This window comes from Dendropsophus ebraccatus, chromosome 8 (assembly GCF_027789765.1).
Source record: "Dendropsophus ebraccatus isolate aDenEbr1 chromosome 8, aDenEbr1.pat, whole genome shotgun sequence".
NCBI classification, from domain to species: Eukaryota; Metazoa; Chordata; class Amphibia; order Anura; family Hylidae; genus Dendropsophus; species Dendropsophus ebraccatus.
This window is the reverse complement of record NC_091461.1, coordinates 94,749,698-94,764,720: the sequence shown is the minus strand read 5'-3', so window position 1 is coordinate 94,764,720 and position 15,023 is coordinate 94,749,698. Positions and strand designations below refer to the sequence as shown.

The following is a 15,023-nucleotide window of genomic DNA, read 5'->3' as shown; positions in this document are numbered from 1 at the left end:
GTGTAGAACTACAGGTCCCAGCAAGCTGCTATCCATCCACATCTTCAGCTCCTTGACCTGGTATACTGTGATGTGGATTGATAGCAGCTTTCTGGGACCTGTAGTTCTACACACTATATCAGGTCACAGAGCTGCTGTTGAACTACAGGTCCCAGCAAGCTCCTATCTGTCCAAATCAGCAGCCCCGCTGTGGTGTTCCGCGGGTCCCAGTATGCTAATCAACTGAATACCGCGAGGGGGAGTGGGGATGTGCTGGCGGGGTGACACAGAGGGAGCGGGCTGGCTGTGTTCCACAGGTGCTAAGCTAATCAGCTGCATGTCGTGGGGGGTAGGCAGTGGCGTAGCTACCAGGGTCGCAGCGGTCGCCGCTTCGACCCGGCCCCCTTGCCAATGCACTGCTCACCCCTTAAATTACTCTTGTGACCGCAAGCATTGATTTGCTTGCGGTCACAAGAGCGTGCTCGTCAGGGCCCCCGGCTGATGCGCGGCTGCCGGGGGTGTCCCGTCCTATCCCCGGCAGCGCGGCGCATCAGTGAGCTGCCTGGGGCCCTGACTTCCGGCACAGGAAGCGCACGTCAGAGACCCTTCCTGTGTCAGAAGTCCCAGCCCCGGCGTACAGGGAGCTCACTGGGGATAGGACGGGACACCCCCGGCAGCCGCGCATCAGCCGGGGACAGCGCCTGAAGAAGAAGAGGATCGCCGGGGGAGCGGGTTGTCAGGTGAGTTTGTGTGTTTGTTTTTTTTTAAATACTGCTTAGCATAGAGGAGAGGGGGGGGGCATTTATAATGGGGGGAAGAGAAGGGGGGCATCTATAATGGGGGAGAGGGGGGGCATCTATAATGGGGGAAAGAGAACAGGGGGGCATCTATAATGGGGGGAGAGGAGGGGCATCTATAATGGGGGGAAGAGAAGGGGAGGCATCTATAATGGGGGAGAGGGGGGGCATCTATAATGGGGGGAAGAGAAGGGGAAGCATCTATAATGGGGGGAAGAGAAGGGGGGGCATCTATAATGGGGGAAGAGAACAGGGGGGCATCTATAATGGGGGGGAGAGGGGGGCATCTATAAGGGGGGAAAGAGAACAGGGGGCATCTATAATGGGGGAGAGGGGGGCATCTATAATGGGGGAGAGGGGGGGCATCTATAATGGGGGAGAGGGGGGCATCTATAAGGGGGGAAAGAGAACAGGGGGGCATCTATAATGGGGGGAGAGGAGGGGCATCTATAATGGGGGAGAGGGGGGCATCTATAAGGGGGGAAGAGAAGAGGGGGCATCTATAATGGGGGGAGAGGGGGGCATCTATAATGGGGGGAGAGGGGGACATCTATAAGGGGGGGAGAGGGGGGCATCTATAAGGGGGGGATAAGAGGGGCCATCTTCAAGGGGGGGGGAGAGGGGGCCATCTATAATGGGGGGAGAGGGTGGCATCTATAAGGGGGGGAGAAGAGGGGCCATCTTCAAGGGGGGGGGAGAGGGGGCCATCTATAATGGGGGGAGAGGGGGGCATCTATAATGGGGGGAGAGGGGGGCATCTATAAGGGGGGAAAGAGAACAGGGGGGCATCTATAATGGGGGGAGAGGGGGGGCATCTATAATGGGGGAGAGGGGGGCATCTATAAGGGGGGAAGAGAAGAGGGGGCATCTATAAGGGGGGAAGAGAAGAGGGGGCATCTATAATGGGGGGAGAGGGGGGCATCTATAATGGGGGGAGAGGGGGGCATCTATAAGGGGGGGAGAAGAGGGGCCATCTTCAAGGGGGGGGGAGAGGGGGCCATCTATAATGGGGGAGAGGGGGGCATCTATAAGGGGGGGAGAAGAGGGGCCATCTTCAAGGCGGGGGAGAGGGGGCCATCTATAATGGGGGGAGAGGGGGGCATCTATAATGGGGGAGAGGGGGGCATCTATAATGGGGGAAAGAGAACAGGGGGCATCTATAATGGGGGGAGAGGGGGGGCATCTATAATGGGGGAGAGGAGGGCATCTATAAGGGGGGAAGAGAAGAGGGGGCATCTATAATGGGGGAGAGGGGGGCATCTATAAGGGTGGAGAAGAGGGTGCCATCTTCAAGGGGGGGGGAGAGGGGGGCATCTATAATGGGGGGAGAGGGGGGCATCTATAAGTGGGGGAGAAGAGGGGCCATCTTCAAGGGGGGGACAGGGGGCCATCTATAAGGGGAGGGGGTATCTATAAGGGGGGGAGAAAAGGGGGCCATCTTCAAGGGGGGGGAGTGGGGGCCATCTATAAGGGCAGGGGGGCATCCATAATGGGGGTAGAGGGGGTCATCTATAAGGGGAGGGGGGCATCTATAATGGGGGGGGAGAGGGGGCATCTATAATGGGAGGGGGGGCATCTATGATGGGGGAAGAGGGGGTCATCTATAAGGGGAGGGGGTCATCTATAAGGGGAGGGGGAGAGGGGGCCATCTATAAGGGAAGGGGGTGCAACATGCAGTGGGGGCCATCTATGTATACTATACCTACTAAATAAGGGTGTAAAGGGGACAGTACAGATGTGCAGTGTGTATAGAGATGAGGATGGTGTCAGTGTGAGGAGACTAATATGTCTGTCTGGCAGATTCTGTGGATTCGTGGCTCGGAGAAATTCTCATAACGGCACAGGACAGATGGAGAAGAAGATGAAAAGGAAAGAACTCCGATCAGAGAAGACGTCCCCTGTGAGTCACCTGATATAACTGCACTGTAATGTATATGGTGTATACAACCTGTGTGGAGCTGCTTCCACCTCTATATGACTGTATGAGGTGATAGTGATCTGTGTACAGTGGATCTTATTCAGTAGCAGCAGTGGTGATAGTCAGTATGTGGTGGTAATATTTGTTACTTGTTATCTGGTTCTGTGTTTTATTGGTCTCAGTATACTGGTTCTGGTCAGTAACAATATGGTGGTGACGGTTGTGTTGTGGCGTTAATATTTGCCCCTTGTATACTTGTATTATTGGCAATATTGGTCTCAGTATACAGTAAAAGTATGGCGGTAATATATATGGTGATAATATTTTCACTTCCTATATGCTGGTGTTATTGGTAATATCTGTCTTGGAGTGTGTATATATATATATATATATATATATATATATATTTACATACACACACATACACCTACCAGTAGCATCACTTGGTCGTGAAAGGGGGGGGGGGCCCAAGTTGACCTCTCGCACCAGGGCCCAGGAGACATTAGCTACGCCCCTGCCCGCCCCCTTATAACGTCACCACAGGTCCTTCCTCATCGCTCTGCAGGCTGTCTGCAAAAGAAATAGCTTTTGCAGACAGCAAGCCTCTGAGACCTCAGTGGGCCCCTGCCAGTGTGGGCCCAGGAGCCACTGCCCCCCCTGCACCCCCCAAATTTCGCTTATGCTCAGCACCCTTCCTCCCCCCCTCCCCCCTTATATGCAGATGGCACAATTATTGTCTATATCGTCCTGCTCTAGAAGGGGCCATAGCAGTGGAGTGGCATAGGGGGCAGGTGAGTATTCTAAGGTAAGAAGTCAGGGACAGAGGCAAGGATTATTGGGGGCAGTGGTACAATTAGGAGGCCGTTGTCAGGGTTCATTGGGGGCAGTAGCAAAGTTAGGGGAGCAGTGGCCCAGTTAGGGAGGTGTCACAGTTCTTAAAGGGACAGTGGCACAATAGGGGGTGAGGGGTGGCACAGTTTATAAGGGTGCATGCACACAATTTATTAGAGGGGCACATTGCTGTGATTCATTCCAGGGTACAGCCTGTGACAACATTATGTTCAGGGGCACCGTGTGTGACAGTTTTGTTTTACTCAGCTTTCATGATGACACTATGACGCCAAAACAAGGTGTGGATTATAATAAATAAGACAGAATAATAAACAGATGCTACTACTTCTATACACAACAGCAATGGATTAAAAATCACTATATGTAGCACCAGTTCTTCATACTGGCAGTAAAAAAAACTAGACATGTCAAACCCTGACTGATCACAGCAATGAGCATAGAGAGGACTGCATTACCACTCCATGCTTTCCCCACTCTGCGTCTATGTGAGGATACGTGGCCATGGCATTGCAGCTGGAGGAACCAGGTACATGACGGGCATATTGGGTTTTTCATTAATATAGGGTTTTTTGGTTATCCTTGATATGGTATCATTATTAGAGATGAGCGAACCGGGTTCGGGTTAGAGTCGATCGGAACCCGAACGTTCGGTATTTGATTAGCTGGGGCTGCTGAACTTGGATAAAGCTCTAAGGTTGTCTGGAAAACATGGATACAGCCAATGACTATATCCATGTTTTTCACATAGCCTTATGGCTTTATCCAACTTCAGAAGCCACCGATAATCAAATGCCGAAAGTTCGGGTTTGGATCGACTCCAGCAAGCTCCAGGTTCGCTCATCTCTAATCATTATCATATGGGTGCTGTGGCTATCACTTTATGAGAGCAATGAATGTAACAATGATGAGGGGTATTGTGGCTACCTACCTACCTATCTGACCTACCAGTCAACTATTGATTGTTTTATCCTGGACAATCCCTTTAATATTACACTTTATATGTACCATATACAATCTAGTGGTATCTACTTACTCTTTGTAAACAAGTGACTGTGATGACATAATTGATCATTGACTGTGATGACATAACTGTGCAGTTACCTTACCTTATTAGTTAGTAAAACAGGCTACAAATAGGAATTTTATGTTGAATGATGCCTCCAATAATGACATTATTCACTGACAACCTCATGTCTATGGTAGCTGCCTGGTTGTCTTTATGTATCTCCTGTTAGGCAACACAGAGAACATGGATCACAGCGGTTTGATTCTTCCCTCTCTGAGGCTATGTTCACACTACGTAAGTTCTACAGAAATCACGGCTGTTGTTACAACGTGATTTCTGTGGTACTTACATAGTCCTGCAGGCTGAGGGAATCACGGACGTAGTGTATACACATAGTATACACTCCGGCCGGGATCCCTAGCGGGGCCGTAGAATACTGACATGTCAGTTTTCTGCGGCTGCTATTCAGTGAATAGCAGCTGCAAAAAACCCTGTCAGTGCACACAATGGAGCGAGCGGCTCCAGCCGCACACTCCATTGTGTGCAGTGGGGAGTTCTGATGCGGTTTTCTGACACCGGCCGTGTGACCATAGCCTGATCCTGTTTCTACCCTTATAAGCAGCACTACATGCATATGGTGGCTTTTCAGCACTAAAACCAAAAAATAGTCTGTATTGTCAGTCATAAAGGTTATACAATAATAAAGGAAATCAGAGCACATCCAATTGCATGAAAAGGTATTATAGTTTTATTATAAGCTACAAAGCAGGAGGGTAAAGAGTTGAAACATGAGTAGTACATACAACAATTGAGGGAGGCCAGTGGCTTTTGTATTACAAAACTGATGCTAATCAAACATCTTTATGTGGTAAAAAAAATGTATTACGTCTATTACGTCAGAATTAGTATGATTCAAAGCCGATGCATGAAGGGAGATGAACCGGGGTTTATTCTTCATAAGTGCAAAGAAATGGCAATCGTGCATTGCAGTTCACGGACCACCACCTGCCGGCTGAGAGGTAGAGAACAGGGTTAGGGTTACTATAACACATGACTGCAGGATCTGACTATACATGGTGTAAGTTTCTAGTCTGTAGCTATATTGACACATGGGTCTGCATAGAAGTCGTGAACACAAAATGCTATAAATAGCAGTTTCTATTTCAATTGCTCTTAGAGAGGGAACATATTTCCATTAGACAGTATGGGCCTCATACTAAATAACTGATCTAGAAGTTCAGTTTACTGGAACGCTGCTACTTCAATATCCGCAGTATACAGGAAAAAAGATACAAAAAATAGACTAAAAATCAAACAAATTAATAAAATTCGAGAAAAAAATCAAGTTTCTTAGGCATTCACACGTTCTTATCATGCAGAATGTACATTACACCAAAGATAAAATAATCACCATCACTTCTAGCCTTATGTAAGTTTTATTTTACTGTGTGTGAACAAAGCCTAAAGGTCCTATTACACCAAACAATTATTGTCTGTACTTGGTCAATTACCATTGTTTGGTGTAATAGGACATGCATGATGTCGGCTGATCGTAGTCTTACAACATGTTAAAATGTAACAATCAATGCAGTGACAGTCTGCTGCTCTTCACTCCGTGTAATAGAAGCGGCAGAGGAAGACTGCTGCTGACTTCAGTGGACAGGCGCTTCCGCAGCTCAATCCCCCTCCCCCCGCACAGGCAGCGAGCAGGGAACAAGGAGCAAGCGAGCGCTGACCTGACATGCAAAACGCGCTTGTGTCACGCAGGGTGTCTGAAATAGGGGCTTGTGCAATGAGAGGTAGAAACCTTTTTTTCCCTAATTTTAATAATTTTACAGTTTAATAATTTTTGTATATTATATTCATGAGTAGGAGCAGGCCAGTGGGGCGGATTGTTGCACATAGAAGCAGTTCACCAAAAATTTTTTTTGCCCCCCCCACTGGTAGCCACTGGCATGTATACTCACGTAAGCTGAACGATGTCCCGCGGCGCAGCTCCGTTCCCGTCCCGCTTTGCCGTTAAAATCCGGTGCGCGCTCACATCCGCCGGCGCTGTAAGTCCTCTTCTCTGACCTGTCATTATAGGCCGGAAGTCACTTGCTTCCATGCATTCTCTATGGAAGCGCGTGACTTCGGGCGTTTAATTTACAAGGCAGAGAAGAGGAGTCACAGCGTTGGTGGATGTAAGCGCGCGCCGGATCTGAACAGCAAAGCGGGACGGGAACGGAGCTGCGCCGCGGGACATCGATCAGCTTACGTGAGTATACATGCCAGCTGCTACCGGGGCGGGGGCAATTTTTTTATTTATGTGAACTGCTACTTTAATATAAGGGTACTTTCACGCGTACAGGATCCGCAGCGGATTTCACGCTGCGAGTTCCCAGCAAAATTCGCTGCAGATCCATTGTCATTCAACCCTATTTACATTACATACTTACATTGACATCCTGCTGCGATGATGTTAATTAACCTCCCGGCGGCCGGAGTGTGACTTACACTGCCAGCTGCTGGAGTGGAACAGCACCCATCCTCCTGTTAAATCGTGCAGGCTCCGCTCCGCTGCTGCTGTAGGGTACGGCTCTCTCCTCACGGCTCGGGACGCTGCATGCCCCCCCCCCCCCCCGCAGAAAGCTGGACCGGTGTGTGTAGCGTCCCAAGCCGTGAGGAGAGAGCCGTGCCCAACAGCAGCAGCAGCACAGCGGAGCCTGCACAATTTAACAGTGCTCTGTGCAGGAGGATGGGTTCCGCTCCGGCCGCTGTCAGTGCTACGCTCTGGCCGCCAGGGGGTTAATTAACATACTTGCAGCGAGGTGTCAATCCTGCTGCGAGTATGTAATGTCAATAGAGATGAATGACAATGGACCCGCCGCTGGTTTCTCAGCAAATACAGCGTGAAATCCGCTACATGTGAATGTACCCTAAAGAAGGATTTCAAGAAAATGGTGCTGTGGATGAAGGTAAGAAAACAATCTTCTTCCTCAGCATCTCCTGCCCCGTAGGAACATAACAGAAGGTTAGAGTCTTTAAACCTACTGTTCGTGTCCCTTCATTCCAAAGTACTTACTGCGTATATTCATGGCAGTACACCATTGTCCACTGGTTTTGCGTTTTCCGTACTGCCAGTTGGTATAATTCAGGGGGCTTTCATCAAGGTTCCAGTATGTAGAGCTCTAAGAAGAGTAAACAAAGTTTAAAAAAATTATATATATATATATATATATATATATGTAGCAAAATATATTCCACGGCTGCTCAGATATTATCTTGTGCTATATATATATATATATATATATATATATATATATATATATATATATATATGACATAAGATGTTTTTGGAACAAACGTAATGCATTTGCATTGTGGTTGCCCACGTGAATTAAGTACTGAAATACTGCTATTGCCTGTTTATTTGCCAATGTTACGGAATGTGCACACTACGGAATCCTGGCGGATAACCTGTCGCTAATTCCTCAGCTCCACCCACAACTCATGACTGCGCACATATCCGCCTGTGCCATAGACTCCATTCTATGATCAGCCAGATTCCGCCATCCGTGCGAAGAACGAATCTGTTCGCATTGACTTTTGAGAAGATTTTCCTGGGTTAAAAAGTAGTCTTATACACAGAAAAATACTGCACCAGAATAGTGGGGTGTGATGCGTTGTCAAGCCATAGCAGGGTCCCCCATATTATTTCCTTCTATGGGACTCATAGAACACACGGATATTTGCTGTACTTACACTGCTTGGCTTCCAAACACCAATCCAAACAAAGTTGGAATTTGCAGCTTTCTTCATGAATGTGGTCAGAAAAGCATTTGTTGCCCGGTTATGAATGGAGCTCAGATTGCCTCCTGCTCTACGGCAGGCATTCTATGGAAATAAATAGAAAGAAAGAAATTTGTTAATTATATATTACAGAATTAGATTAGTTCTATAATGGTAAGTGTGTATAGTATGGAAGAGAAGGATTTACAGAAACTTGTTCATACACTGTCGAGCTGTCTAATGGCGCTATGCACACCATCTGTTTGGAGGAGAAGGCGTTATAAACAATCAGGGTATGCCTAACTTTTCCTTTTTTCAAATTCAAATTAATTCTTTTTTAAATTACACCACTGTTGTCTATAGGTTGTTGATGAAACTGCAGTTCAAAACTGCCAAGATGGACACCATAAAAGAACAAGTTTAGTGCTATTTCAGACAGAAAAAAAGAGATCCCCTCCCCCCCCTCTGCATTCAGTAGTGGAACATAGTTTTGCAAATGACAGCATTGTTTAAGACCAAGGGGGGCATGTTAAACATGTCTAAAATCATTTTCATCCTATCAGTAACTTTGTGTACAAAATTTTTAATTTAAAAATTGGTAAACTTGTCATCTCAAGTGGTCCAATTTTCATTTTTTTTTATTTTATACATAATATATAGCATTAATAGTAATAGTAACAATCAAAGAGATGTATTTGATATCTTGTTATGGCCCCAAATACTAATGTCATCTGGCTATACCTTATCTGAGCGTTGGGGAATATCATGGGCCAGTTAACGTTTAAATTTGGTACATTATCTGTTCAAAGAACATAAACACATTGGAATCTTGATATAAGTGAATGGATATCATGTAAAATCTTACATATAACATGCAATGTTAAAGCAAATGTACCAGTAATACATCACTTTGTTGTTTTTTTATATGAATAGACCGACGCTGGCAAGGGGATGCTGGTGGCGCGGTCCTTTTTGTGAATCGCGGCCTGGTTCCTGAGCACCGGGAATCGGGGCACGGTTAAAAAAAAGGACTGCAGCAGCGGCATCCCTGTTCCGGCGTTGGTCTATTCATATAAGAAAACACAAAGCGATGTATGACTGGTACATTCGCTTTAAGGCTATAGAATTCGTGCCTGATTAAGAGGAGGGTGGCCTCCTCGAAACATGTAGCTGAATGCAAATAAAGAACTTTTTTCACCAGAACTTGGAGTCAGTGTCTGATAACATTGAGCAAACCCAGTGATCCAGCCATCAGACTCCTGATCCAGACGGACTGTGCCAGGGAAGCCACAGCTTTTATCACTTTTTCTTTGTGCTAAGGCTATTGAATTAGGCATATAAAGATACCTGGGCATTAAAGAAGGCTTTAGGGCTGAGGAAAGCATGGTAGTGACATGTTCCTCTATTAGGACAGACATCATCCACTGCCTTAATAGTAAAATCTGGCTCAATATGGTCACTTTCTTGGTCTTCTTCATCACTTTTCTCCTCTGCATAGAAATCATCAAATGACTCATGAAACTTCTCATCATTCACAACCTTAGTTAACTGATCTGAGTTTTCCGGAGCAAAGTCTCCTGGGAACAAAAAAGTTAGATTTAAAGAATGTAATTTCTACTGTAGGTTTAAACATTCCTTAAATAGGTTTTTCTATTGGACATTATTTTTATTATTTATTTTTTAAAGCTCCCTCTAGTCCAGAGCGCTATACAAGCAATAGGGGATGGCAAACCGAACATTACAAAATCAAAACATGTTACATGAATAAGGTAAATGGCAGACTGGTCCATAGGGATAGAGCACCTTGCCTGCAAAGGCTTACAATCTACACGGTAAGGGGAGGGAGACAGAAGGTAAAAGGCGGCTAGTCAAAGTGTGCTGCAGAATTATTATAGGTTGTAGCCTTCTATAAAGAGATGGGTTTTTGGGTTACTTTTGAAGGTCCTGATGGTGGATGAGAGTCGGATATGTCGGGGTATTGAGCTCCAGAGTATGAGGGAGGCTCTGGCAAAACCTTGGAGGAGGTTGTGTGAGGTATGAAGAAGGGGAAGCGCAAAAGGAGGTCACTGGAGGATTGGTGGTTGCGTGAGGGACATCAGGTAGTGGGATATCAGGTCAGAGATATACAGAGGGCACAGGTTGTGGACGGCCTTGTATGTCATGGTCAACAATTTAAAATGAATTCATTGAGAGCATGTACCAGCAGTTTGTAAAGGGTTGAGAAAAGAGCACATTCAGGAAATGTTTTTGAGGTGAAGGTGGCAGGAGTCTGGGAGTCAGGGTCTGAATGTGAGATTAAAAGCGACTCTGTCCCCCCCAAACCGCTTGTACCTTCGGATAGCTGCTTTTAATCCAAGATCTGTCCTGGGGTACGTTTAGCAGATGATGGTTATTGTCCTAAAAAACAACTTTTAAGCTTGCAGCCCTATGTCAAACGGCCGTGGCCTACAGTGTCTGTCCCCTAACTTTGCACCACCCCTCCGTCCCTCCTCCCCACCCTCTTCATCATTAGGAATGCCTCTAGAACATTTTCTCCTGTCTGAACATTGCACAGGTGCCTTAACGATCCAGCCCATGTCCAGTATTCACACAGCTGATGAATAGTAGGCAATCTGCTTGGAGCATTCCTAATGATGAAGAGGGCGGGGAGGAGGGACAGAGAGGTTGTGCCAGCCTAATGCATACACAATCTAGGCCACGGCTGACACAGGACTGCTATGCTATTCCCATCATGCCTGAACAGCCAAAGGCAAAGCAGATGGGTCCCCATACCTGCTGTAAACCATATCTACAAATGTTTTCAGGCAAGATGGCCCCCATAATAATGTACAAAAAATTAAATACTAAAATTACTTTCGGAAAATAGAAACAGATTAGAAGATGTTTTAGTATTTGGCTCTGATGAATAGGCAATATATAACCTTTAAAACTTGATTGTAAAATATTACAGAAAGCCAATAATAAAGTGGGAGCATTGCAAAAAAGGTGGATAGAGAACATGTAATATGTTATAAAAATGGAGTGCAAAAATAATGTAATACAAAACAAGAGGACTTGGGTACTTGGGTTATAAATAAATTAAGTAGAGGTACTCAGGGCAGTTTCTAGGCCATTTTGGCAACAGGGCGACTCTGAAAAAAGCCCCCCCCCCCACCTCCTCTGGAGCAGGCGCAGGTCCCACTGAATTTACTAATGCTGGGTTCACGCTATGTTTTTGTACTTGTGTGCATTTATTTTGATTCGTTTTTCCACTGACTTCCATTATAAAAAAAAAAAACGCATCTGCTTTTTTAACGTACACAAAAACGTTCGTGGACAGGCAGAGAGCCGTGACTAGTTCCTGGCTTTCTGCTTGTTTCATGTGCCAAAATAATAGACTTCATTTCAGCAGCTAAACATTCTACAGAAGACAGAGAACACATGGTAAGGGAGCGTTCTGGCATCTTCCGGGCATCGCTAGTAGCGCTACCGGGACTAAGTGATTGGTTTGCTTTATCTTTTACAAGTCTATGGCACTATACATTCTTCCAGCAGAATGAAAATCCGCCTCAAGAATGGAGTGCCATAGACTGTAATAGAAATCAGTATCGCAGCAGATTTCACTGTGATACTCCCAGCATTAAATCTACCTCACATGTGGTATGTGTGGATGTACCCTAATAAACCTATGGTAAGTTTAAACCAGAACCGGATGTTGTAGCTGTATCTTTTTTTTTTCCAGGCTGCATTATTCAACAGCTGCACTATCTGGGTCTGGTTGTGGAACTTACTGTAAGGGTGGATTCACAGTGGATTTCACGCTGTGAGTTTGCAGCGAAATCCGCTGCGAATCCTCGCAGTGTGATTTTCAATGGGGTTACATATCCGCAGCAGAATTTACATCCTGCTGCACGTATGTAACCCAACCCCTTTAACCCCCCCCACCACCCAGCATATATTACCTGCTCAGTGCCGCTGCTGCATGTGAGGCTCCCGTCAGTCCTGCTCAGCCAATCAGTGACTGCAGCGCGGCTGTGCACTGATTGGCTGAGCTGGACCGACTGAGGTAATGTATGCTGCGGGCATCAGGGGGTTAAAGGGGCTGGGTTACATACTTGCAGGGGAAAGTAAGTTCTGCTGCGGGTATGTAACCCTATTGAAAATCACACTACCAGACTCGCAGCTTGAAATCCGCTGCGAATCTGGTACGTGTGAAGCTACCCTAAGTTCTCTCATCTCTAGTATATATACAGACAGATCAATAGATATGTACTTAGGGTACAAACACACGCAGCAGATACGCAGCCGATACGCAGCAGATTTGATACTGGGTTAAATTATTTAGATCTAATCTGCTGCGTATCGCAGCAGTAAATACGCAGCGTATAAGCCGTGTGTGTTTGTACCCTTACATACATTTATATATATATATATATATATATATATATATATATATATATATATATATACACACACACACACATACATACATATACATACACACACTAGTATACTACACAGTATGGACATCACACAATACAAATAGCACAGTATACATAACATAGGACATCACACATACATAGAGCATTAGCAGCACACTCTACATACCATAAGATATCACACTTTGCACATTGAACTCTTCTCACACACAGTGCAGTAACTTTTTGTAGCTGGGTGCAGTCTAGAAAGGGTTAAACCATCAGGCAGAGGTCCTATGCTAATAACCCTCCCCCTCCTCCTCCTCCGGACTGAAGCTGCAGAGGCTCCTGAGCTAAGGTGGAAAGGATGAGAAAGATGAGAAAGTATAGACTGTGGGGTATGAAGCTGCCCATCACCCCCCACCCCACAATTACATACACCCCAACACTGTACTGCTGATCCCCCACAGTTACCCCCCCTCTCCCCCTGCAGACAGCAGCAGCACTTACAGGGATGCTCTCTTTAGCCTTGTGCAGGCCGGGTCGGGGGAGGAGACGCCTCACACAGGAGCTGCGGCCTGTGCTGGATGCTCTGCAGAGCCGCAGGGAGGAACGTGGGGAAGACCCTGCTGCCTCCTCTATCCTCTTCAGTTAACTCCCAGGCCACAAAGGAGCCCCCAGGAGCCAGGTGCTGTGTGTGGGGGCGCATCAGACATCAGAGCCTGCTGCCCTGTGCAGAACGTCACTGATGCTGTGTGTGGTGAGGGAGGGCGGGAGGGCGCCCCCTAGCTGTCAGCGCCCCGTGCAGTGGCCCCGCCTGCACCGTGCTAGAAACGGCCCTGGAGGTACTCAATGTCAGTCACTAGCTACAAAAGCTAATTTATGCCTCTCAATAAATCCCTCATAATTTCTTTTCTTGAGTATGAGATGCCGTTATGGTCTCCATACCAGAGTATACAAGGCTGGAGAGGATTTAGAGATTTATGGATACATAAATGACTTTATCTTGGAAGTAATCTTAATATGTGTAAAATAGCTAGGCCAATTATAACCTATGTAACCATAAGAGATGAGCAAATCCACTGCAATAAGTTTTGGAAGGTTTACTGGAACAGGGACTCCTATTAAAAAGACAGGATTTCCTGCTTATTTATACTATTAAGACATACTCTGTATTCCGCGCCACTTTGCTAACATTCTCCATGTTGTCTGTGGATTGCCCAGGCTAGCATATGCATACAGCATTGATGCAGCCTGAAAATGTATTGGGCCTGGTGCTCTGTACCCAGGAATGATAACTGAGCAGCAAATCAGGCAGTGTATTCTGAAGGGCAGGGGTTTCAAACTTTCTGCCTTCCAGCTATTGCGAAACTACAATTCCCATCATGCCTGGATAGCCAAAGTCAAAGCTTTATCTATACAGGGCATGATGGAAATTGTTGTTTTGCAACAGCTGGTGGGCCGCAGTTTGATACCTGTGCTGTAGAGTATAGTTTTGCATGAAGATACATTTTTTGAATGTGCATAACAATTTTTTAGCTCAGAAATTTGATCTGAATGTATCCAAGTATTTTATGAGCATCAGTGATAATTTATGTTTTAACTCACCAGATTCTTGAGCAAAGGTGGTCCCCACCAAAAGCAGCAGTAGAAGGCTCAACATGGTTGCAAGGTGTCTTCTCACACTTCTGGTGGTCTTCTATAGTTGTGTTCTGCTGTTTAAAGTCTTCTCTTTTATAACTATATTTTTAGGAACTTGACGGCTCAGGTGCAATAGCCCATGAAGCTGATAAGTAATGGTGTAAAATCAGATAAACCCGACATAACTGATTACCCAAGTGTAACGGACAGAATATTACTGTGAACTCACACTTCTTAGTAACTGATATTTTATTTAGATTTTTGTTAAATTCATTTCAAATAGTTTTAAACAACACAATGATCAATTATTTAGAGGGATTTGAGTTCCATAGTCTCAATGCTCTTACAGTAAAGAATCCCCTTCCATTTAGTTGTAGATACCTTTTCACATCTAGACGTTGAGGATGCTGCCTTGTTATAGATTCAGTGCTGGGTATACAGTGAGTAGATAATGAGAGAGATCTCTGTGTTGATCTATGATACCCAAATCATCTACTACAGTATATACCTATATGTCACGATCCTTGCCATGTGTCATCCATTGGAATTGACCTGTTTTCACATTGTTGTTACCTAGCTTTCCTAGTCTCAGGTATAGTTTCCAGGGGGCCCCAATGTCCCTGAAGCATGATTGCCCAATTTGCACTGTGAAACAGACTGCC

The 15,023-nt window shown here is 45.8% G+C and overlaps 1 protein-coding gene across 1 annotated transcript; it reads right to left on the bottom strand.

Moving 5' to 3' along the window:
- Positions 1-5,277: 5,277 nt before the first annotated feature.
- LOC138798751 (regenerating islet-derived protein 3-alpha-like) lies at positions 5,278-14,437 on the bottom strand. The gene is made up of 5 exons (XM_069979327.1): positions 14,329-14,437; positions 9,671-9,900; positions 8,297-8,428; positions 7,617-7,722; positions 5,278-5,564 (listed from the first exon to the last, which is right to left on the bottom strand). Exons 1-5 carry the CDS (start codon positions 14,381-14,383, stop codon positions 5,500-5,502), a joined length of 588 nt encoding a protein of 195 aa, XP_069835428.1. The 5' UTR covers positions 14,384-14,437; the 3' UTR covers positions 5,278-5,499.
- Between the last annotated feature and the right edge of the window lie 586 nt (positions 14,438-15,023).